The sequence below is a fragment of the Perognathus longimembris genome, chromosome 3 (assembly GCF_023159225.1).
Source record: "Perognathus longimembris pacificus isolate PPM17 chromosome 3, ASM2315922v1, whole genome shotgun sequence".
In the NCBI taxonomy this organism is placed as follows: Eukaryota; Metazoa; Chordata; class Mammalia; order Rodentia; family Heteromyidae; genus Perognathus; species Perognathus longimembris.
The window spans coordinates 28,963,568-28,990,396 of NC_063163.1; the positions used below are offsets into that span (position 1 = coordinate 28,963,568).

Below are 26,829 nucleotides of genomic sequence, written 5' to 3' on the forward strand. Positions count from 1 at the left end.
CAGTGCTGTATCTGAGCTTCTATAACTAAAGGCTAGCACTCTATCAGTTGATACATAGCTCCACTTTCTGCTTTTTGTGTAATGTACTGGTTATGAGTCTATTGCACCTTTCTTCCTGGGCTGACTTTGAACCTCAATCTTCAGATCTCATCAGTCCAATTAGCTAGGATTACAGGCAAGAGCCATATGCGCCTCTCTGGATTTTATAACTGTATTGAAATGGTTACTATATAATGTTTAACATATTATCAGTTTTAAGGATGGAGTTCCCCGCCCACCTGCCCTCTCTTGGCTGGCTCTCGCTCCTAGCCCGCCGCCCTCCATTGGTTCTCTCGGTTAGTCCCGTTACTCAGCCATCGCCTCTTCAGCTGCCCGCCTTTGTCTCTGAGCTTGCCGCTCGTGGACAGGCATTGTCGGTGTGAAGAAGCTGGACTCGGGAGTCCTCACTTGAGTCTTGTACTTGAGAATTTCAAGGTACTTTATTTAACTTCTGTCACATCAACCGTAATTTTGCAGCACATATATAAGAGATGGCTGCCATCCGAAAGAAACTTGTGATTGTTGGTGATGGAGCTTGTGGCAAGACATGCTTGCTCATAGTCTTCAGCAAGGACCATTTCCCAGAGGTTTATGTGCCCACTGTGTTTGAGAACTATGTGGCAGATATTGAAGCCGATGAAAAGCAGGTAGAATTGGCTTTGTGGGACACAGCTGGGCAGGAAGATTATGATCGCCTGAGACCCCTCTCCTACCCAGACACTGATGTTATACTGATGTGTTTCTCCATTGACTGCCCTGATAGTTTAGAAAACATCCCAGAAAAATGGACCTCAGAAGTTAAGCATTTCTGTCCCAATGTGCCCATCATCCTGGTTGGAAACAAGAAGGATCTTCAGAATGATGAGCCCAGAAGGCGGGAGTTAGCTAAGATGAAGCAGGAGCCAGTAAAACTTGAAGAAGGCAGAGATATGGCCAATAGGATTGGCGCTTTGGAGTACATGGAGTGTTCAGCAAAGACCAAAGACAGAGTGAGAGAGGTTTTTGAAATGGCCACAAGAGCCGCTCTGCAAGCCAAACGTGGAAACAAAAACTCTGGGTGTCATTTGTTGTGAAACCTTGCTGCAAGCACAACCCTCACGCAGTTAATTTTGAAGTGCTATTTATTAATCTTGGTGTATGATTACTGGCCTTTTTCATTTATCTATAATTTACCTAAGATTACAAATCAGAAGTCATCTTGCTACCAGTATTTAGAAGCCAACCATGATTATTAATGAGTTCCAGCCCGTCTGACACTATTCTAACAGCCCTCTCTGCACTCCACCTGACACACCGGGCGCTAATTCACGGAATTTCTTCTTGCTTCTTTCTAGAAAGAGAAATGGTAACTTTCGTGAATTAGGCTGTAACTACTTTATAACTAACATGTCCTGCCTATCATCTCTCAGCTGCCATAAAATCTGGTGGGTCACCACTTGAGAGCTTTTACTCCTTAATAGATTTAATCGGCACAGCTCAGGGTAGACATGCAGGTTTTTTGTTTTGTTTTGTTTTGTTTTTTTAAATGTACTGAAGCCAGAGAGGAAAGTCCATGGCAGCTGTGGCAGTTACAGTTCTGTGGTTTCATGTTAGTTACCTTATAGTTACTGTGTAATTAGTGCCACTTAATGTATGTTACTAAAAATAAAAATACGCCAGAATAGATGCATTTTCTGTATAATTGGATTTCCTAATACTGATACTTGTCATTCCCACCAAAAACAAACAAACAAACAAAAAACAGTGTATTGTTTTTTTAAGAAAACAAAACAAGGGAGTGTATCTGGAAATAAAGTCAGATGGAAAAATTCATTTTTAAAATTCCCTCTTTGTCAAATTCCCTGATAAAATATGGCCATATCTCTGAAAGCAGCCCCTTCCTCATCCCAGTGCCCTGTTCTGGAGCTATACTATGGATACAGGATTTGGTGTCACGCCTGAGGTAATTAGACACACAACCTTTTTCACCTGGACTGCAGTGTCTGGCTCTAATTCACAGTGCTCCTTTCTTACTGTATTTAGGTTCCCTCCCACAGGAGCCACCCGTTCTCATGAGAGACATTGGGGGTACTCTTCTCTCCAGCTGACTAAACTTTTTTCTGTACCAGTTAATTTTTCCAACTAATAGAATAAAGGCAGTTTTCTAAAAAAAAAAAAAAAATGTGGAGTACACTGAAAATACATACCTTTGTATTGTGGCATGTTGTGACATGGTCTCATTTGCACACTATCTCTGAGACAGTCTATCAAGACATGGAAATTGTATCTTACTACTGCCAGGTATGGTAGAAGTCCAGTGTCTTTTGACATTTGAGGTATATGCCATAATTACTCCTTAGTAGGATGAGGTACCCAGCTATGCATTAAAATACTTTTTCTATACCTTCTGTCTTTGAAGAGTGTGAAGTTCCTGTTAACCCTCATAAAGTTTATCCCCTTTCTCTTTTTATTGCCTTCTGTTTATCTTTCTTTCCATTATTCTCTTTCGTATTTTATAGCTGAAAACTGAGTTTTAAGAACACATTTGTGGCTCCTCTGATAGAGATCTTGGGAGCAGATGATGATGGACATTTAAAGCGTTAGGTATATTTGTTGGGTGGAAACCCAAGATGACCTCATATTTTCTAACTGCATGGGGGGCATTGCTTCATATGCACCAAAATTAAACAATTCAAGTTTCATTCAAAGACTCAAAAATGACATGAAAGGCATAGGTTTTATTTTTAATCCTGTAACAACTGCTTCTCCCACACATTTACTGTTCCACATTATAGAAGCAAAATGAATGTTGCTGCAACTGCAATCATGTTCCTGCACCAGTATCCAACACTAGAGGAAATGAGCAGGCAGAAAATATGACATCTGGCTTTATTAAAATACATTCCTTATATGTCTTCAATCATTTTTCCTTATATCTGAAATGTACATTTGCTTTTGAGCATATGCAATACTCTTAGGTGAATGTATTTTTGTTTGTAAAGCAGGGGCAATATTATTTAAGATGTTTTCATTATAGATAAGTATACCATGAGTAATGTTTGTTAAAAACTAAAATTCAGAGAATGTTACTCATATTTGATGAGTGAAATAAATGTTCAGGATCAAAAAGTACAGAAGAGCCAAAGAATATTATATCTTTATGAAGTGAATGTGTACTAAATATTCATGATACACTACATATATTTGTGGTTCACTATGTAAGGTTCACAGTTTTCATCCATTTAATATTCATAAGACCTTATTTGGCTACCCATGTATAACAAACATTCTTGCCTCTTCTAAAGAAACAAAAATCAATCCTCTGTTTTTTTTCCTTGCTAGTTAACTTATCCTTTGTCTATAATTCCTTGCTCCTGACTTGCTTCTCTCTCTGTCTCTGTGTGTCTCTGTGTGTCTCTGTCTCTGTCTCTGTCTCTGTCTCTCTCTCTCTCTCTCTCTCTCTCTCTCTCTCTCTCTCTCTTACATGACAAGTATCTTTGGAACTTTGGAACATAAAGCGTCTATCTGTACAGATGCTCAAATCTCAACTTCTGGCTTTAGAATTGAATCATGACTATGCAGTGAAAACTTTTCTGAAAAGGATACAGATGCATGAATCTTGCATACTTAGACTCAGATTCTTTCATCAAATTCTCTCTTACATAGTGATTTAAAGGCATGAGTGTTTCCCGGTTATCTCTTGTTTCTCATTTTGCATTATGTTTTACCTTGATTTTTATCTCTGAGATTGGAACATTATAATTTGGCTTCTGAGTCCTTGTACTCTACAGCCTCTGGAATACAATGCCTTCTAGTGTATTTGTTATTGAATCAAGCAGATAATAAGATGTAAAATAGGTCACTTCATTGCTAGTATCACATAAGGTTGGGAGAGTAGAAATTTGTAAGGAAAATCTATTGGCTGATAATAATTTATAAGCAATCAAGACATCCCCTGAAACTTTTACAAGGCTAAGAATCAAAATTAGAGTTCTAGTATGAAGAAGTTAGAATGTAAACAGATTTATAATCAGTCTTCACATCTAGAACAAAATTTTACATTGTAATTTATACTTGTTTTATATGTTTATTCAATATTTTTAATATATAAATAAATGAAAAAGTTTAGCAATTCAATACTTTTTCAGAGAAACATGGAAATAAAAGCACAATTGGTTATGTAACAGTTTTGTAAACACAGAAGAAAAGAAACTTCTTTTTGTTAGTTATCTCTATTTTTTTAATCTGTTTTCTATTTGTGAAGTTAATTGTTACGTTTTTATCATTTGTTTGTTTTTATCTTTCCAGACCTGTGGCTTGAACTCATGACCTGAGCACTGTCCCTGATTCTCTTTTACTCAAAACTATTACTGTCATACTTGAGCCATAGCTCCACTTCTGTCTTTTGGTGGTTAATTGGTGATTAAAGTTTCATGGACTTTCCTGTCCAGGCTGGCTTTGAACTTCAATCCTTAGATCTCAGCTGTCTGAGTAACTAGTAGCTAGAATTACATTCATGGACCACCAGTGCCCAGCAAGAATTTAGTTCATTTTTCATACAAAGCAATTTCCTAAAATGTTAACGTATTTTATAAAGAAAAAATCCTCATTATATGTATACATATACATATAATACATATACATATAATACTTATATGTATACATATAATATATTTATATATATGCAGTCATTCAAGAGTTGGTAAGTTTATACACAAGTTATGAATTTTAGAAGCAAAATGATAGTAGCTTAGACCCTTATTTTAAGCGTTGATAAACATACAGTGTCTGGCTCAATTTCTCTCATATATTTGGGAGTAAATGAATACATATTTTATTGTTGTTAATAGTGCTATTATTTGTTACTAATGAATTTCAATTTCATGGGAAGAATGTAATTTTCAAAAAATACAGGTTTACTGTATAATAAGAAATCTTTAACTTTGTGGATGTAATTTCAGTCACTTTTAATAGCCATTTACAAAAATTCTTTTTAACATTCCTTCAAAGCAAGCTATCCTGGTGCATTTAACATACTATTAATTTGCAAAGCTGATGAACAGGACCAAGCTATTTGGGTAGTAAAATTATAAAATAAGTGTGGACATTTAGTAATTGTGCTGAGGGATTACGGCAATTATAGAAAGAATTCAGGCTAAAACTGCATTGAAGACATTTTTTTAAACATTTATTATTCAGATGACTCATCTAAAATGGGTAACTGCTCTGACTGATTATTGCTCAAGACTGTTTAATTTCTTTAAATGACTTAATCATGGAAAATTTCTAGCAGAAGTTTAGATTTCAGGTAATTATTGAAGGAGAAAGAAAAGTTGCTTGGCAGTAGATCTCAGTGTGAATTAGAAATAAAATGAGAACAATAAAACATGCACCATGAAATCTCTCTCAAGGTTAATGATAACTCAGCTTTAGGAACTATATATTCAGACATGACTGCTTCATCTTAATATTCAAGCAAGTGAAGTTCTATATTTGATGCATCCAGTCATTACTTACTACTTTTTATTTTCTTTTGTGGAAACACAAGTTCTTCCTGCACCCACTCTATTTTATCCTAGTCATGAAAACTTCCACTGTAACTCTTTGCTCAAGATTTATATGCCTCAGTTTGAACTCAGGACCAGGGTGCTTTTCATGAACTCTGTTGCTGACAACCAGCAAGATATCACTTGATCCTCAGCTCAATTTCTGCCTTTTTTCACTGTTAAATGAAGAGACTATGGTCTACAGAATGTCCTGTCTTCATTGGCTTTGGAGAACTATGATCACCAGCACCTGGCTCAGTTATGTTTTAAGATAAGGAAACAGCTGTCAGGGCTCAAGACCCCATCTCCACATTTCTCCCGGGGAGATGCCCAAATCCCAAACTATGAAAGAAACTCGGCTCTACCCCTCCCGCCTGCAGAAGGAGTAAAGCGTATCTTTATGGACAGCACTAAGCTGAGGAGAGATGCCGAAATCCCCCTCCCTGTCCCCCTCATGTGTCCGGAGCCAACGCGCGGAGCCAGTCTGGATGTTCCATCAGTCTCAAAAAACTTTAATCAGGGGGAGGTTTTATAATGGTAATGGCGGGCAGGAAGAGGAGGGACTAATTGAATATTAACGATTGGCTGAATGGGCTGTCCCTCAAGTGATGTCACGGAACTTCCTCTATGGGCAGAGACCACAACTCCCCAAGGGCTGGGTCTCTGGGGGCTCTGCCGCCATGATGGCACACACGTGCTCGCTCCCAGGGGCTGGGACTTCTCTTCTGGTTGAAGCTGGAAGGAGGCAGGATGGGCTAAAGCCAGCTGTCCTCTTAAATGCACAGCCATCCCTGACAAACAGCTTGTTTTGTTTTTGCTTTTTAGTTCAGAGAAGAGCTATGGGTGTGGGGGACTGGAAGGAACTTTTAGTGCTTTGAAATTAAAACCTTCTAGTTAGGGAGGCCTTATGTTCTAATTTGCTCAAAATAGTTGTCTACTTCCTTTACTCTGACATCATTTTTAGTAGTTCCTCTTTATCAAAAATGTCAAGATCTGTATGATAAATTACATGGCCAACTAGTATAGAAACGTATCTATTTATTTTATATTGAAATGGATCATTCAGAAAATAATTTTAAACATATTACACTTTTAAAAGTATAATCAAAGTGAATTGCATATGTAACATTAATTACATACATATTATCTATCTATCATCTATATATACATCCATCTCTTCCCCCACCCCTTTATTATTCCTATTCTACTGACTATATTTTATATGAATTTTGTATAAATTTTATATAGAGTTTTTACTCTATTAAAAATTACATCACTCAAACTGTAGGATTTTTCCATCAAGCTGTGTGTGTGTGTGTGTGTGTTAATCCTAACAACTTTTTTTAATTTTAATTTTATTGTAAAGGTGATGTACAGAGTGGTTACAGTTACTTCCCCTCTTCCTCACTTTCTCCCTCTTCCTACTCCTCCCCATCTCCCTGGGATCCTCTCTGCCCCAAGTTGTAAAGATCATTTCCAACATAGTACCTAATGAGTACCACTGTCCAATAGTTCAACCTGTATCCCAATACTTGTGTAATTTCCTTTCCCTTCCCAAATCAGATAAACATATATACAAGCCAAAGTGTGTAGAAATCAAAAATAGTGACAAACAGAATAACCAAAAGGAAATAACTGCAAGCAGTACAAAAACACAAAAAACAACAAGAAAAACCTCTTGTTTTCATTTACTGAACTTCATTTGAAAAGCATCATTTAAATTGTCATATGAACATGAGCCATTTATATGTATTTTAATGTAAGCCTGGACCAATTTAAATTATATCATAATAGAAGTATACGAGGCAGGCACTCTTGCCACTAGGCCATATCCCCAGCCCCATCATAATAGAAGTAATATATAGATATGTAAGATAAATTTGTAGATACAATAACAAAATTAATTCTCTAATTTTAGGATCTTTGGTCTAGTGATGTTCATTTTTCACTCAAAAACTCTGAAGCAGGCTTAGACATTCTCTAGGACATTTTGTTTAATGCAATTTAGAAATCTTTTTCTGTTTCTACCTTGTGCCCTTGGTAACACTCCAGAGTCCTATCCCCACAAGGAGAAATAACAACAAACTTTGGGCAAAGTCTTTCTGTTGCTTTGACTCCCATGTGACACTTGTTTCTTCCACTCATGATCTACTGTTTAGATATGTTCACTCTCGATTTTACTGCACATCTATTTTCCAGCTTACTACAATTAGCATGAGTATCTACCTTCATCCTTAGGGAAACTATTCTGATCCTTATTCCTCTATTTTATCTGCCTCAAGAATTTAGAATCTTTGGAGTCCTACATTGATCTCACCTTAGATTAGATGTGGTTCTATCAATCCATTTCTTTTTATGCCTCAGCTGCTCTGTGGAAAGAAAAAGAACATTGTATAAAGGAGAATAAGTTGTAGTCCACACTTGTTGAGCAATATCCTCTAGTTTTAAATCTTATTTCAGATACTCTTTTTTCATTTTAGGAGTTTAATAATAAGGATTGGAATTTAGGTCCTAATTTAAGGATGTTAGAGATACTTTGGTTAACCCTATTTTTTGGTTTGTTTGTTTGAGAAGCAGTAATTGCTTGCTGCTTACTGAGACCCTTGTCATCCGACTGTAGAAGCGTCTTTATTTTCCAGCTTCTCTTGTGACTACAAGGGATGGCCTACTAGAATCTGCACACAGAGATTATACAGCTTTGGAGGACTGCCTTGAAGTAGTATATATTGCTTAATTTTATGACTTACAAAAACTACTTAATGATATTAAACAGATTGGATAGGACTTGAGGAAAAGGTTCTCTGTATTGTCCTTTTTAAATGAATAGTAAGACTTGGAGCCACATGTTTAAATCCACACTTCTGAATAGTCTCACTAGTTAATAAAATGTATATCTTGACCTGTTTCTGTTGGTTAGATATGATGACCTGATATGTGTTCTTATTTAATTTTAGAAAGAAAGAATTGGCAGTTATGCATTTTGAAAAATCTCAACAACATCAGTTCCTTTATATTACATTCAAGAGACATTAATTTTAACTTACACTTCTGATAAAGATAATTTTGTTGGCCATGTCTGCTCAAGGCCAGTTAAACTACTGTGAAGCTGTCTCCCTTAATGGAAATCTTTTGACAGGTAGACATTTCTGAATATTACACTAGATTAGGTTCATTACTTTCATTATTCACCCAGGGCATGAAAAAAATACGCTTTTCATGCATGCTAAAGCAATAATCTATATGATAATTTGGTAAATTATTGTTCTTTAATATAGATCTAACTAAAATTTCATATGTATTTAAGTTTTCAGTTTGGTGGGGGAGTATCATTTCAAGTATTTAAACAAAATATAAGCATTTGTAGAGTCTCATTAGACTTACTGTAGAGTCTCATTAGATTTACTGGTTCTGATCTAGACTTTAGGGATGAACAATGTAGTGTTTGGCAATACACCCTTTCCATTTTCATGACTTTGACGATTAATATGTTTTACAGCATCATCTAACCTTTTTTGGTTTACATCACAAATGAAAATTACAATTATGTCTTGTAATGTTATTCTCTCAGTAAAAGAAAGCCTAATTTCCGAAAATGAATTGCCTATCTCATTGAATAAAGTATACTTTAACACTTTGTCATAAATGCTTTAACATTGTTTAAAATAATTTTGGGGGGCTGGGAATATGACCTAGTGGCAAGAGTGCTTGCCTCATATACATGAAGCCCTGGGTTTGATTCCCCAGAACCACATATATAGAAAATGGCCAGAGTGGTGCTGTGGCTCAAGTGGCAGAGTGCTAGCCTTGAAAAATACAAAAACAAACAAACAAACAAAAAACTAATAATTTTTGAACAGGGCAGTAAATATGGCTTATTACTAGAGTGCTTGACTAACATGCAGGAGGCCCTGGGTTCAAATTCTCAGTACTTCAGCAACAACAACAAAAAGAATAAAATTAATAAAAAGTAATATATTTTTCATTGCAGAGAAAACATATAAATTCATATTTATAAATACTTGTTAAACTACAGTTCAAGTCTATATTAATCCTTAATATGTATGCTTTAAGGTAAATATCCTTAGGTATTTTTCCACTAAACAGTTTAAGGACCTTTCAAGAAGAAACCTAACAGCTGTCTACCTTTGTCTTCACAGTTGTAATTAAGATATTTTTATAATATATGAATAGTAATACTAGACTTTCATTTTTCCAGTAATTACTTAGTAATTACTAAGAAATTCGGTTAACACTTTAAGATAGGCTATAAAATGTAAATACTATATCCACTCAAGGAATAAGACAGTAATAGACTTTATACATAGTACTTATGCCCTAAAAATAATATGTAATTTGACAATAGAAGAGCTGAAATCTGGATGCAAAATTTTATTTTTTCCCAACTAGTTATTCTTCTTAAACCTTACATGTCAGAATTCTTATTTCATAAATTCATTGCTTTAAGTAGAGTTCACAGTGCTTACTGAGCATTTAACATATGGTGCTCAGTTTCCTAGAAGTGAAGATGTATGTAATAATAATTTCAAGTTTCAGCATAGAATGCTGCAATCTATTGATTAATTTATCGTCTAAATTGCATGAAAAATCAATGGTAACTTTAGAGAAGTTTTTAGAATGAAAAGAATTGTATCAATGGTTGCCAATGTTTTTCTACCTTTTCTAATGTCTTTATAGTAACCACCAAGAAAATAATTGCTTTTATACAGCTACTATTCCAAGGCTTTTCTGTTTATAGACATCCATGAACAGATGATTGTCGGCAGGTATTTGCCAGAAGGACACTATTGGGTGACAGTGAAAATCAAAGCCCTTTCCTCAACTGTAAGAAGTTACTGGTCAAATTCTTGTAGGTATTGGTATAGTTTAGACAGGATAGTGACACATGGTGTTAATAAGTTCATATTACTGAATAACTGTTTTTAACTTGATATAAGTGGTTTTATAATTAATTAATGACATTATTTAAGCATTATCCATAGAAGGCTAAAAGTGTCAACATTGTTATAGTATAAAACCTAATTCCATAGTGTTAAAAGCTGTAAAATCTCCTTGACTAGTATTGTATAGAACATCTGAAGCCATAGTTACAGAAACAATTATACTAAGTATTGGAAGTTTAAATTTTGTTAATATTTTTGTAAAACTGTGTTGTAAGTGTATTTTTATTAAAATATTTCAAAACTCTGGTAACTCTTCCCTAAAAAGGTATCACATACACTTTTTAATGTTATTTTGTGTCTACGGAAAGAAAAAAAAAGGCATGCATCCCTAATAAATTAAGATGCAACAACCTGCCGTTCTAATGAATGCTTTGTCTTCACAAGTTAAATGATGTGCTAATTAACTGTTAAATCTTGGGGTAGGGGTTGAGAGACCAAAATTATAATGTGTCATGGTAGGAGAAAAAATATATATTTGCCTATTCTCATTAGTTTTAACTAATACTGGTGGGATGAGGTTTGTTGAAATTCTCAGACATAGAAGAAACAATGTCACATTTAAGATTACAATTTGAGTGAAGATATATGAAACAAATGCAAGAGCTTACAGACATAGACTCCATATTTCTTGAAGAAAATCAATACTTTTACTACCATTGGAGCTATATCTGTATACCTATATTTATCTGCCTTTCTCCATCTCTCCCTCTGTCTCTCTCTCTTTCTCCCTCTCTCTCTACATACATGTATATATATATACATACACTATATATAGTGCCTCTTTCTATATATATGCATATGCATCTATGTGTATATATACATATGAACATTTATATGCATATACATACACATATACATGTAAACATATGGTGATAGAGACATTTTGGCCTAAGCTTAGATATCAGTATAATATATCATCTTACTAGCTCTCAGATTTTTTTCTAATGACAAATAATTATCAAGATGTAAGATAAATAAAAAAAAAAGTATCGCAGGATACGACTGGCTGATAATACATTGACCAAATATGAGGCGTTTTGGTTAACAGCATTTCACAAGTTTCAGAATTTCCCATGGGGGTCATCTAATTGTGTTCTGTTTCTCTGGAGTCAAAGATGCATTCCTATAAATGAACCAATATCTCAATCACTGAGACATCACAAGGATATATAGATTTCCTAAGAAGAGATGCTTTTGTGGATGCAAAAGCTTTGGCAGGTTTTTCCATCTGTAATATTTCCAAAGTTCCCTGTCCTAAGTGCTTGCTTTCTATCTGATGCCTTACTGGAAGATGATGGAAACTCTAGGAGTCCTTTCTAGTTGGAGGATGTAGTTGGACAAACTAGGAGTATCTCTTTAGCGGCTGTAATAAAACACAGTACCCTCCCTTTTCTTTTCTATCCCCTGAACTCTTGCTTCTCTTCCTTTTTGCATGTCCACTCTCTCCTCTCTCCTCTCCTTTCTCCATACATTGTCATTCATCTCTCCTCTCTTCCTCCCCCTTTCCTGTCCAACACAAAGAAACACCTTCCTACACTGTCTCCATTTATACTACCATAATGCCCAGCTCATCATTGAGCCAGAAACACCAAGGACTGAAAATTCTGAAGCCATGAACCAAAATGCTCCCCAAAATAACATAATAAAAACAATTGAGAGCGCCAAATCCTAACCAGTAAATGAAGAAGGAGGTAACAAATAGTAAAAGAAATGTACCAGTGGGCTGACATATGAAACTGTAACCCCTCTGTACATCACTTTGACAATAAATAATTATTAAAAAGAATTGATTTTATTTAAAAAACTATACATTCCTAATTACTTATTATTAATCAAATTATATCAAACCAACAAGGACTTTAACCATAGGTGCCTCATACTAAAACAATTGTTAGTCCAAATATGAAGAAAAATATGTTGGAATAGTCTCTTACATGGTCTTTTAAAGCTTAAAAATCAAAAGTTAAGGTTGACAGATCATGGCAACAGATCAAACAATAGAAAAGAAATTAACCAAATAGATTTTCTTCAAATGTACAAGAAATTTTCCAAATAAATCATATAATAATATTTGAATTTTAAAAAGGGGTAGAAAACTGTAATAGCAAAAATGTTTACTTTCATCAATAACTGTAAAATGCCTATTAAAATAGTAATAAGATCGCATTTCTGTTTGTAACTCTAAGGTTAAGTTAGTAATTAGTGCTTGTTTCTGTTGGAAATTTTTTAAAAGTAAGGTTTTGAAGAGGAATGGTCTTCATCAATGTTTTTTACCAGTAACATTGTTAGAAAACATTCTAAATTCAAACTATTTGATATTCTATGGACTTCTTTAATGTTTTAATCAACAATAATTAGTTTGAAAGTGAAATATTTTGTCCTGGATAAGAAAAGGAAGAAAACTCTCTACATTCACTAAAAAACATACTTTAAAAACATAAGCAAATATTTGCAAAGTTCTCATGATCTGGTGCTAATGTATACCAGATAAATGATACAAATGTGGTTGTTACATCACATGATCCAAATTGCTTTTTCTTCCCATTTGCAAGTGCTCTTAGTGATGATGTGCGTAACATGAAGTGTGGAAGTAATTTACTTACATATGCATGCATAATATTTTATGTGGGTTCATGTGGTGATTGGATTATAAATGACTTTGGATGCTATTAAGATGTGGATAAAACACGTTTATAATTCACTGAAATGGCTGAGTTAAAGTTTACATAAACTTTCTTGAAATCTATGGAAATACCATCCCCAACTCTCCCAATTTAAATCCTGGCATTTTCATGACTGTCTCAACTAAGGGAATCAAAAAATAGAACAGACAGCCAGTCACTACTTTCTCTTGCTCAGGAGCTCTTGCTAATTTGTTGTTTATAAATGACAACCCCAAAGAGTAATTGGGAACAGTTTCCTGATACAAATGAAAAGGTAAACGTTGTTGAAAGACCTCTATAAGATATTCATTTTTGGACCGTCTTAGTGGACTAGTTGTCCAATCCACAAGACTTGAGCTACTGCATTTATCTTACAGTGAGTTGTGTTTTTTTTTGTTGTTGTTGTTGTTTTTCTCAGAAATGTCTCTATACCGCACACACTCAGAAATAGAATACCTAGTGATAACCACTTCCAATTTTAATTCCAATGGATGTAATGGTACCGAATTATTAGTATTGACTGAGAGGAATGACCTAAAGATGATAGACTTCAGCAGGAATTGTCACTCTTTATTTTATGCTGTGTGTGTGTGCATGTGTGTGTATTTGTGCGCGTGTGTGTATTTGTGCGCATGTGTGCACGCTGATATTGGGGCTTGAACTCGGAACGTCAAGGTCTTGTGTATCTTCCAAGTTTAAGGCTGACACTCTGCTTCAGCCATGCCTGCACCTTTTGCTTTTTCATTGGATAATTGCTTATAAGTATCTCTGCCTGTTTGATCTCCTCCAATTAGCTTAAAACATGATCCTCAGAGCTCAGCCTACTGAGTAGCGAGGATTACATGCATGTGTCATAAGTGACCAGGAAATATTGTCTTAAAATCTAAATTTTGTAGCTACTATTTACTTTTTATTTCTCTTTTTTTTTTTTTTTGCCAGTCCTGGGCCTTGGACTCAGGGCCTGAGCACTGTCCCTGGCTTCTTCCCGCTCAAGGCTAGCACTCTGCCACTTGAGCCACAGCGCCGCTTCTGGCCGTTTTCTGTATATGTGGTGCTGGGGAATCGAACCTAGGGCCTCGTGTATCCGAGGCAGGCACTCTTGCCGCTAGGCTATATCCCCAGCCCTTTATTTCTCTTCTTAAGCACAGAGTCTCTACTTCCTTCTTTCTATGCTGTCATCTCTAAAAAAATATTGCTATTATCCAGGAAGTGTGTACATGAAAGAACTTATTTGGAGTCAAGGGGTAGAAAGGGAGTACACAAATAAGAGTTACAAGGGGTAGGAAAGGGGTAGATAAAGAGGGCAAGACAGGAGAGTACAGCCAAGAACCCAATGTATATTCTACAAAATTAGGAAGAGTGAGGGAAACAGTGGTTGGGGGGAGTGAATAGGCTGCTAACAGAGAGGTAAGAGTGGGGAACACTCCACTAGTGACTTTCACTTATTCATATCTAAAAATCAGTAAGAAAAATTGAGTATTAAGTGGGGTTTGTCTAAAATTTACATGTATTTTTCATATATGTGATACATGCAAAATTGTATAGTCTTCCCATTTTCATCTTGCCTTTCTAAATTTTATATTTGCATTTTGCAAATAACATTTGATAGTGGGTATCAAAAATTTATACTCCTCACACTGTGATAATTTCCTTGTATTTAAGATTTGCATTTTAGAGTAACAATGATTCTCTCAAAGACTAAGCAAATATATTGAAGAATAAATAAAATAAGAAGAACCCAAATATATATTAGGAGTTTCTGATTTTGTATTTTTCCATGTAACAAATTTTGACACCTTAAACTACAAACCTTTGATTTATGATCTGTAGCACTGAGTTAGAATTTTTGCTTCTTATATATTGAAAGCCCTTTGTATTTTATGAGTATTATTTTGTTCTAAAATACATCAGCACTCATATATAATAGGTGCTGATGGCTCACACCTGTAATGCTAGCTAATTAGGAGGCTTCGATCTGAGAATGGTAGTTTGAAGCCAGCTCATGAAGGAAAGATTGTAAGCCTCTTATCTCCAATTAACTATCAAAAATAAAAAAAAAAGTAAAAAATGGATCTGTGTCTCAAGTAGTAGAATTCTATCCTTGATCCAAAATGCTAACACATAGCGCACAGGCCCTGAGTTCATGCCCTAGGCCTGGCACAAAATTGACTGCAACAAAACTCTTGAGATGCTAAATGAAAGAACAAAATATTTATATAACATATATGAATCCAGAAAAATGAAACACAGGGAAATTTTTAGGCATCCACATATTCTTATACATGTATTATACTCCAAAAATCTAGAAAGTGTTTTGCCTTCTTAGGTAGATGCCATAAGTTTGGAAATAATTATTTTTCAGTTATTAATTTAATTGTGCTCAAATTTTGGAATAATGTTGGTGACACTATTTTAAGAAGTTATGAATACAATAAAATATGTGTTCTACTTCATGATAGACTGAGTCAATGGATATAAGAACTGTGTATTTACAACTCAAAAAACAACTTTCCTCTAAGTTTTGTATGTCAGGAATCTTGTCACAAAGAGGCAAAGTTAACTAGGAAAGACAGGTAAAGACTAGTAAAGACTAATAAATATTGCTTCCTTTCATAATTGAAGTCTGAGTAACATAGAGGTAAGGAATAAACTGAAATATGTTAAGCACCAACAGGAGAAAAACTTATTCAGCTCAGGAGGCTGCCTCAGTAACCAAAAAGGAGACAGAAGAATTTGAACTCTACTCTAGCTCTCAAAACTTGGAAGTTTACAGAGGGATAGGTGACAAACACCTGTGTAAAGCATATTGCTTGGACTTTTGGTGCCTGCTTTTGGTGCCTTGGATTCTATGTTACTGACAGTGCTCTAGTGAAAAGTCACCTGGTGATTTGTGTTAGGGCTTAGTTGGATGTTGACAATATGAGTCCCTTGTAGAGGGAACAAACAGGAGCAAATGTGCAGCCAATTCTTGCTTTTTATTATCTTACAGTGGAGTAGTACTGCTTTCTAGACCAGAGAAATAGTTCTCTACACACACCAGCTGAAAACTACCTCTTCACCATTTCTCAAATCTCTCTCAATGGCTTGATATCTCTTCTCATTATTTTGTGGGGGTATCATATCTGAGAAGTAGCCAAAACATGTTTTCCTGAATCTCATATTCGATAGGTCCTTAGTAGTCTTTCTTTTTAAACTATTCTTATTCATATAAATTTTATTATTTTATCTTCCTTAAGTAGTTATACCAAAGGGTTTTCACCATTCAACTTATTTTATGAGAACTATAAATTTTTTATGTTATTTTTTTTATTGGTTCATGGGGCTTCAACTTAGAGCCTGAGCAATGTCTCTGAACTCTTGCTCAGGGCAACTGCTTTACTACTTTAAACCACAGAGCCACTGCTGGTTTTCTGGTTGTTAATTGGAGATTTTTTTTTTTTTGGGGGGGGGTAACAAGAATGACAAGAAATGTACTCACTATCTTATCTATCTTATGTATGTAACTATAACCTGTATACATCAACTTGACAATAAAATAAAAATTAAAAACAAAACAACTCAAGGACTTTCCTGCCTGGGTTGGCTTTGAGCCCAAATCCTGAGGTCTCAGCCTCCTGAGTACATGGGATTACAAGTGTGAGCACCTGGCTAGTATAAAAAATTCTGATCTTTATTTAAAGGGGACATTTTTGTGCAATCTGATATCTATATTTTAAATCCCCTTTTAGTTGTTTCCTATTGATTTTAGCTTGGGCTGCTACAGAAAAGATGAAATAATCGGATGATTTTAACAACCTGAACTTCTTTACTTTCAGTGCTAGAGGCTGGAGTCTGAGATCCATCTGCCAACCACTTGGGTTCAGGTGAGAAACTACTTCTTGCCTGGAAATGGCTTGCAGGGTCCTCACATGATTGAGGCAACCACACTTTGGGGTATCTCATCTTGTATGGACAATTGTGATTGGGGATCACGACTTGACTCATGATTGTACTTATTGCTTCTGTAAAAACCTCATTACCTAATATTGTTGCATTAGAGTTTTGCGATTTACCATATGGATTTTGGGCATATACAACTCATCATAGATAAAAATAGCATCGTAATTTGGTGATTCTTGGTATTTAGGTAAGGATATACAATTCTGCAGCTAAATAAAGTTCCTCATAGTATATTTCCTCTTTCCAATCCTTGTACATGTGTAAATTCAAGAAATTTTCATACTCTGTATTTATGAACAGTTAGCTATTTTTTGCTTACCACCTTTGCTAAGAAGATTACATTAGTATCCAGGTCTTAGTAAATATAACTAAAACACACATGCCCATTAAAGCACTTAAGCAAAACATACCAAGAAATCTCTCTCTCTTTCTCACTCTCTCTGTCTACACACACACACACGCACACACAGAGACATTTGCTAAATATAAGTGCAATATATATGACAAATACAGGTATTTGTAATATACAAAGAAGATACCAAGACTTTTGTACACAATAAATTTACAGTAATGAAAGGATTTGAAATTCATCAATGGTAAGATGTGTGATTAAATATTCAGTAAATCATATCACATAAAGTGATTGGCTATGTGTTTTTCAATTACATAAAAGGTTATCATCTAAACTGGGTGAATTTAAGTATTGAGTTGGTCACATTGTATGGGAATGATGACAGGATTGTCAAATACATTACTGAGGAACACTGTCTAGTAAACTTGCTAGTACACTTGGTACCAGGCAAACAAAATTTAGTAACTATCTTATATTCTTGGAAGAAATAAGCCTTAAAACAAACAGAACTTCTTTTTATTCACATAATTATTTTATGTTCCCAGTGGAGTTCTATGTAAACTTATCTGATATGTTTTATATAAAGAATAATCTGGCTTGATTTATATTGCTTTATTTATAATTTAACTTCTTTCATTGAGCTCATTATGGGAGCTGAGGGACAGAGTTGCTTTGCTTATTTCCATTTGATCTAAATATAAACTTTCTATTTTGTAGCTTGAATCATTTCATTGCACTGCATTATCTTCTGATACTATTGCTAGGAATAAACATTAGTAAAATGTGTGGAAAATCCATATTACTATCTATTGCTATCAGTAGGAAGATCTATAGTTATATTTTCATCATCTACCCCCACATTCTTTAAATTCATTTTTAGGTTTGGAGTGCATTAATGATTGAGTGAATTCATGATACGCATAGAATATCAAAAATCCAACGTCCCTCCACATAATAAATGTTATAACTATGAACATTTCAGTACTTTTTAGATAGAAATACATGTTATTATTTTGTTAAAGAGGCTATTCAGGGCTGGATGCCTTACTTAATTAGTACAGCTGCAACTATAAGCAAGAAATAAAGTGAAATAAGAGTACTGAGTTCAGGCTTTGGTACAGGCGATAACTTACTAATTAATATAAAGCTATTTTCTAATAATGTTTTCATTAACATTATTCTAATGGCATCAAAGTATAGGGTAGGGGGCTGGGAATATGGCAAGAGTGCTTGCCTTATATACATGAAGCGCTATGATCAATTCCTCAGTACCACATACAAGAAAATGGACGGAAGTGGCACTGTGGCTCAAGTGGCAGAGTGCTAGCCTTGAGCAAAAAGAAGCCCAGGACAGTGCTTAGGCCCTGAGTTCAAGGCCCAGGTCTGGCAAAACAAAAACAAACAAACAAACAAAAAAGTATATGTTAGTTATAAACAATTATGTGATTATTTCTTGTATAATATAGAATTATGCAAAATATTCCGATTGATGATCTACTTATTTCTACTTTCAATATATTTTTTCTAGTTTCCCTGGTCATTTAGCATTCTTCTGATATCTTCTTTTCTATTGTCTCTGTTATATGTAATTAGTAATTTAATCAGTAGTTTCTTCTAATAATGAACCCTACTATGAAATTTTGTTTCAAATGCAATTGTTTAAGACATTTTGCCATATGTGAAATTCAGTAGAGAAGCTAACATAATTTTGAATTTCACGAAATGTTTCAAAAGTATACTATTGGAAAATGGTAACTTCCTTTTACTCTAAATAAGTGCCACATGGGTTTTATCTTAATTTTTATGTTAAATATCTATTAAAAATAATATGTACAGTAATTTTGTCCAAATTTTATTTAATGGAGCAATTTGAAGAGTTTTAGTTGGAACCTGAAAGGAATATTGATATGAAGAATCAATTTGCTTTACAGAGCAGGTCTCAGTGATATGAAATTAAAAGCTTTCAGCAGGGTCTTAACGAGACAGGGTCATGTATAATCCTACTTGCTCAGGAGGCAGAGATCAGAGGGATCACTGTTCAACACCAGTCTAAGGAAAAATAAACAACACCTTAAATTCTACCAATTAGCTAGGCACCATAGTATATAATCCTCACCCTAGTCACATGGGAGGCAAAGATTAGAAGTATTTCAGTTCTAAGCAAGCTGGGGCCAGGGGATAAATACACACACACACACACACACACACACACACACACACAATTTCTTCTCATGAAAACAACAACAACAACAAAAACTGTACATGGTGGCTCATGCCTCCCATACTATCTACGGAGGAGAAACAGTCTGGCTAGCTTAGAGAAAATGTGAGACCTTATCTTAATACTAATGAGTCAAAAGGGACAGAGACCTGGCTCAAGAAGTAGGAAAATTGGGAGCTTGGAACATGGCCTTGGAACATGGCAAGAGCGTTTGACTCATATACATGAAGCCCTGGCACTCTGGCTCAAGTGGCAGAGTGCTAGCCTTGAGCGAAAAGAAGCCAGGGACAGTGCTCAGGCCCTAAGTCCAAGGCCCAGGACTGGCAAAAAAAAAAAAAAAATGTAGGTAAAGTGAGTTCAAACTAACCTACATTTTTTTTTCCAGCAGGGGATTAGTAAATGCATTTTGGGTTTTAGAGTGAATAGATGAAAGGTTGATCAATCATGGCTATTGTGACTGTAGTAAGCTCAAACAAAATTGGCAATTAAAGCTACTATTCAGTAGAAAAAGTCTAAAATATGTCAAGATTTGTGTAAAAGGACAACAAAAGGCATAATATATAACAGTGGTGGCTAGCATTTAGATATATGTGTCATTAATTTTTCAAACATTTGCTAGAAATAGAATATGTATAGGCGTGTATAAACAGAATCATCAAACTTATTCCAACATACAGACACATAGAGGGAATGTTAACTTTAGGAGTGCAATAGAATTCAATGAAAGGAAATCTATAAATTACTAGGCAGCAGTAGCATACTCTATTTTTATTCTCTACTGTGTTCTACAAGATTAAATAATTCAAAGAACTTAAAGAGAGAGAGGAATAAGGAATCTAATATTTTAAATGATATTTTGTTACTTAGGTTTTTCTTGTTGTTTGTTTCTACCTGGTGCTTAGACTTGAACTCAGGGACTCCTGTTCTTGTTGGGCTATTTTACTCATGACTGACAACCAGCCTTTGAGCCATGCCTCAACTTTTAGCTTTTTGTTGGTTAAAGATATAGTTCTCTCTCATTTGTCTCCCTGGGCAGACTCCAATTCTGAGTTCCTCATATCTCAAGAGTTCTAAGTACTTTAGTTTATAGGCAACAACATCTGACGATAAGAATGCCTTTCTTTTCTTTTCTTTTCTTTTCTTTCTTTCTTTCTTTCTTTCTTTCTTTCTTTCTTTCTTTCTTTCTTTCTTTCTTTCTTTCTTTCTTTCTTCTTCCTTCCTTCCTTCTTTCCTCTTCCTTCCTTCCTTCCCTCCCACCATCCCTCCTTTTTTCTTTGTTTTTTGATGGTTTGATAAGTGGTCCTTCTGTTTACAAGCAGTACTGTATGATAGAATATTTTTACAAGGAAGTTTTCACAGTGTTTACATATAGAAAACATTAATGTGCCATGTGATTATGTAAGAAGGGAAACAATATAGCATATAATGTTCAGGGTATATCAAGAATGAGATACCTCAAGAGAGGGCAGATCAGGTGGAGGTCTACAAGCAGTTGTAGAGGGAGCTGCTTGAAGTGTAACCCACCTGCTTTTCCACTTGAGTTACCTATTTATATGTACCAAAGCAGATTACGTCCCACAAGTATTCACTATACATACTTGTTCCATTTTTAGAAAATTTATACATGTGGTAAAGAATAATTCTGAGGCTTTGTGATGAGTTTTGTAGGGACAGTTATAGCATATGCCTATAACTAATTCATAGAAGACCTAAGAGAGAAGGGAGAAAGCAAGGAAAAGTAGGGAGATAGAAAGGGAGGCTGAGGGAAAATTAAAGAGTGAAAGTGTGAGTGAGAGAGGAGAGAGACAGAGGGCAAGAGAAACTTGATTTCTTTATTAAAAAACAAACAACATCAACCACAACAAAGAAAAACTCTTGTGTGTGTGATTGTAGTAGTGTGTGTGTGTGCTTGTCCAGGGACTTGAACTCAGGGCCTTGGTGCCAGCTATGAGATTTTATATTCAAGGCTACTGTTATACCACCTTTGCCATAGCTTCCCTTTCGACTTTTTGGTAAAAACTTGGGAGAAAAGAGTTTCACAAACTCTTCTTCCTACACTAGCTTCACACCATGATACTCGCATCTCATTCCCCTGAGTAATTAGGACTATGGGCCTGATTCATCAGAGCCTAGCAAAAGAAAGCTTCTAATCAAGTGTTTTATTTATTTATTTATTTATTTATTTTTTGGGCCAGTCCTGAAGCTTGGACTCAGGGCCTGAGCACTGTCCCTGGCTTCTTCCCTCTCAAGGCTAGCACTCTGCCACTTGAGCCACAGCACCACTTCTGGCCATTTTCTATATATGTGGTGCTGGGGAATTGAACCCAGGGCCTCATGTATATGAGACAAGCACTCTTGTCACTAGGCCATATCCCCAGCCCCTAATCAGGTGTTTTAACAAATTAATTTTCTGTTTCTAACAACCAGGATCATTGGTTGATGCATTTTTTTCCTTTTCATACCTTGAACTCCCAGTACATCAGTACTTTTAATTCCCTACAAAATAGTTTAAATGCAACTATGATCTCATTTTTAAAGAGTGAAAATGTGCATGTAACATTATTATGAGAAATGTAAAAGTCAGTGGGGTGCAGGACAGTAACAAATCTCAATGAACAGACACAGTGGCTGTTTCTATGATTAAATCTAGTCACATTCGATTTATTGTGTTGGTAGTTGTGGAATGAGAATGTGTTAGAAATTTATGCATGATATCCTACATATATACCATATGTTTTGGAAAAGATCATAATGCACAGAAAATACTTAAACACCACCTTATATAGGAAAATAATAAGAAATTAATGTATCATGATAGAAAGATAGCAAGTCCAAGGGCCCTAAGAGGGCTTTAGAATACTCAGAAAGGCCTTTTAGTATACTTTATATTGTTAAACGCTACACTGTCCTATTCATGTGAATATATGCATGTAAATATTTAAATAAATCAATAGTACTATATTTCATTCTTATTTTTATTCTAAAAAGATATACATATACATATGTGTATATGTATATACATATATCTATAGTGTTCCTTTATGATTTGCAATGCCATCTGTAGCATAAGATTAGTTCTGTGTTCCATCATTTCCAATTTTCCATTACAATGGTATGAAGATACATTAAATTAGATCTACAATTTGTGATCCTTAAATGAAATATTAATTTCAATGTAGATCTTTGTTATCCTTAAGTAGATATATGGTAAGTAGATGTGCTTATTTAAGAGATTTAAGATGTATAGATTTTCTTTCATAGAAAAATAATTCATATTCAATTAATTTCTGATATGCTGTGAATAATATTAAGTATCAGTTGAGTTATACCTAAGACTTTCATTGATAAATATGAAGTAACACCATTTTTCAAGTTTACGTAATTTACACAAAGTAAGATTAACTCTCATAAATTATGGAACTCATCTTTCTAGTTACCTTTTTGATATCACATTGGTGATTCTATTAGATATATCTGATGCTGCTACTCAAAAAATAATAGTAAAAAGTCAAGACATATCATGTCCATATTCTCAGAAATGGATGACATTGAGCTGGTGGAATAATATGACTTTTTTAAACTTAAGAATTTGGAACTCTTTATTAACATTTTTATTTTATTTTCCAGTCCCCAGTGCTTGAAATCTAGGCCTGGATGCTCTCCCTGAGCTTTTTTGCACAAGGCTGTCACTCTCCCACTTAAGCCACAGTACTACTTCTGGCTTGTATTGGTTAATTGGAGATAAAAGTCTTTTAAACTTTCAGGGCTAGCTTGGTTTTGAAATCTGGTGCCTCAGATCTCAGCCTCCTGAGTAGTTAAGATTGTAAATGTGAAAAAAAAAAAAAAAAGATTGTAAATGTGAACCACCTTCCCCTAGCTTGGAAGTTTTGTTAAAAAAATTTAACCATAATAATATGAACTAATTAAATAAGTATAAAATTCAATCACATGAAATACATATAATGGAAGGTATCAAAATATCTCAAGGTTATGCTTGAGACATTTAATGGATTGTTATATTTCTGTAGAGAAAATGCAAATTATATTTTAAAATGACTACTAAAGTGATCATCAGTTTTCAATTTTCTAAAAAGATTGGTATCTCTCATGTTTTATTTCATTGATTTATCTATTTCCATATATAACTTAAATATTTGATTGTTATACCCAAACTCTTATTTTTGTCATTGTTTATAAAACAGGTCAAATACAGATTTCTTTCTAAAAATTTATTTATTTTAATATCCAAGTTCATGTCATTGACTTTTCAATTTCTCTAAATTTATTTTGCAATCATTACTGCTTTGTACCATTTTACCTATGATTTATTTGCAGTTGTTTATATTTTGTATCTGTAATTATATTTTACTATCCATCGTGAAGATTAGTTTAAATATTTTATAGTATTCCTTTTTTTTTCCAGTATCCTAAGTGAATTGTATTGAAAACTGTTAGCATCTGTTTTCATCATGGGTGACGAACACCTGGAATGTTGAGGCATGTTGTAGCATCTGTCTTAGGAGGTACAAACAAGAGTCAGAAAGCTTCTGCTTCTCTAGTTGGCTGTAGAACTGGATGGAATTATCACAGACAGGTCAATATGTGTTTGGGGGGCTGATTTTCATTTAAAATTTATGCTTTGATCAATACTGAAAAGGAAAAATTATGGAAAACAAATCTCATGGGAAATTAAAATTCAAGTGCCAGACTGCTACTATTTCCCCCCCCCCCATGACAGAGCAGCTGCTACTGACTGGAATTATACTCATCCTATAAACAACTACATGAAAGCAACAACCAAAGGAAAAAGAAAAGCACACAGGAAGTATGAATTGGGAATTAGGCCACATTGAGTTTTGAGACATAAACGTGTAACTACAGAGACAATTTTATTTTCATTGCAATTTCTCCCCCAGTTTTTGTTTTTGTTGTTGTTTTTGTTTTGCCAAACAGCATTTCAATCTAGTGCATTATACCCGTTGTGTTACTGTATTATCTTTTGACCCCCACCTCCCAAATATGTCTGGTTTTAACAAACTGAGACTGGAACTAGGGTTGGTTAAGGAAGCTGCCATTAGCAGGAAAGGGTAGGAGCATATGTGGTGAATGATGAGCTGCATATTCACAGGTTGTTTTTGTAGAGAGCTGCTTTAGTCTCACCGGTAAGCAAATCTCAACAAAGTAAGATAGACATTTGGAAATATTTGTATTAGTGAGCATCTCCAGCATTCAGGGGAAAGGCCATATTTAAGCAGAGAACTAAGGGAAAAGTCCCCCTCTAACTAAACTTTCAAATTGCTAACTGACTCCTAAGGAATAAATGTCTTCCTGAATAAGTCCCTATGAGTATCAAGCCAAGAAACATACCACAAACATTTACAAGATACTTAAAAAAAATCCTGAGGGGCTGGGAATATGGCCTAGTGGTAAAGTGCTCACCTCGTATATATGAAGCCGTAGGTTTGATACCCCAGCGCCACATATATAGAAAACGGCCAGAAGTGGAGCTGTGGCTCAAGTGGTAGAGCACTAGCCTTGAGCAAAAAGAAGCCAGGGACAGTGCTCAGGCCCTGAGTCCAAGGCCCAGGACTGGCAGAAAAAAAAAATCCTGAAAAAAATGTAAAGAAAACAAGTAAGTGAGGAAAATATTGAAATCTGACGTATTATCAGTTGACTACAGATTAAGAAAATTTTCCAATTAAATCATACGATGGAATGTATCACCAAAACACTAATGAGTATACTCAAATGTTTCTAAAAAGTACATACCTTGGAAGATAAACAAAGCCCACAGATTGGGAAAAGATCTTTACCGGCCATAGAATGGACAAAGGCCTCACATCTAAAATATATGGACAACAAAAAAAAAATTAAATTCATCCAAAACAAAACAGCGAAGAATCAAAGCCACCTCAATAAGTGGGCTAAAACCTTAAAAAGAGACTTCTCTGATGAGGAAGTGAGAATGGCCAAGAGACATATGAAAAAGTGCTCTACATCATTGGCCATAAAAGAAATGCAAATCAAAACAACATTGAGATTCCATCTCACCCCAGTAAGAATATCCTATATCAAGAAAACTAACAATAACAATTGTTGGAGGGAATGTGGCCAAAAGGGAACCATACATCATTGTTGGTCGGAATGTAAACTGATTCAGCCACTCTGGAAAACAGTACGGAGATTCCTCAGAAGGCTTAACATAGAGCTCCCCTATGACCCAGCAGTCCCGCTTTACGGCATCTACCCAAAAGACCACAAACAAGAACACACTAAAGCCACCAGCACAACAATGTTCATCACAACACATTTTGTCATAGCTAAAATATGGAACCATCCCAGATGCCCCTCAGTAGATGATGGATCAGGAAAATGTGGTACATATACCTAATGGAATTTTATGCCTCTATCAGAAAGAATGACATTGCCCCATTAATAAGGAAATGGAAGGACTTGGAAAAAATTATACTAAGTGAAGTGAGCCAGACCCAAAGAAGCATGGCTTTTATGGTCTCCCTCATAGGGAATAATTAGCAGAGGTTTAGGCTAGTCACAGCAGATGATCACAAGAGCCTAATAGCTATGCTCTTATGAATGCATGAGATGATGCCAAGTGAAATGAACTCCATGTTATGGAAACGACTTATATCACTGTTGTAATTACTTTCAACATGCTATGTGAAACCATAGCTTCTATTGTTGATAATCCTTTTGTATCCCCTTCCTGTGGTTGTACCTGCACTATCACTGTATCTTATCTGAGTACATTGGAAACTCTATGTACTGGTATTAGAACTAGGGAAGTGAAAGGGAATATCAAAATCGAGAAACAAAGGATAAAAAGACAAATGACTGCAAAAGTAATACTTGCAAAACCATTTGGTGTAAACCAACTGAACAACTCATGGCTGGAAAGGGAAAGGGGGAGGGGAGGATGAGCGAGGAGGTAACAAACAGTACAAGAAATGTATCCAATGCCTAACCTATGAAACTGTAACTTCTCTGTGCATCACTTTGACAAAAAATAGAAAAAAAGTAGAAAAAGTTAACAAATACAAATGTTTTTAGAAGAAATTAGAATATTTACGGGATTAATAAGTAAAGGAAAAAAAAAACATTTTGCAAGAAA

General features: G+C 34.9%; 1 protein-coding gene and 1 long non-coding RNA gene across 2 annotated transcripts; one reads left to right on the forward strand and one right to left on the reverse strand.

Annotated features, from left to right (window-relative positions):
- Positions 1–434: 434 nt before the first annotated feature.
- LOC125347858 (transforming protein RhoA-like) lies at positions 435–1,112 on the forward strand. The gene has a single exon (XM_048340803.1). It carries the CDS (start codon positions 531–533, stop codon positions 1,110–1,112), a length of 582 nt encoding a protein of 193 aa, XP_048196760.1. The 5' UTR covers positions 435–530.
- A 601-nt stretch (positions 1,113–1,713) lies between these two features.
- LOC125347859 lies at positions 1,714–26,487 on the reverse strand. Its single transcript, XR_007210276.1, has 3 exons — positions 26,476–26,487; positions 19,850–19,853; positions 1,714–1,944 (listed from the first exon to the last, which is right to left on the reverse strand). It is a non-coding gene; the product is annotated as an uncharacterized LOC125347859 (long non-coding RNA).
- Positions 26,488–26,829: the final 342 nt, after the last annotated feature.

Excerpts from the sequence above, each read along its gene's own strand:
- LOC125347858 (XM_048340803.1), top strand. The coding sequence starts at position 531 with ATGGCTGCCATCCGAAAGAAACTTGTGATTGTTGGTGATGGAGCTTGT.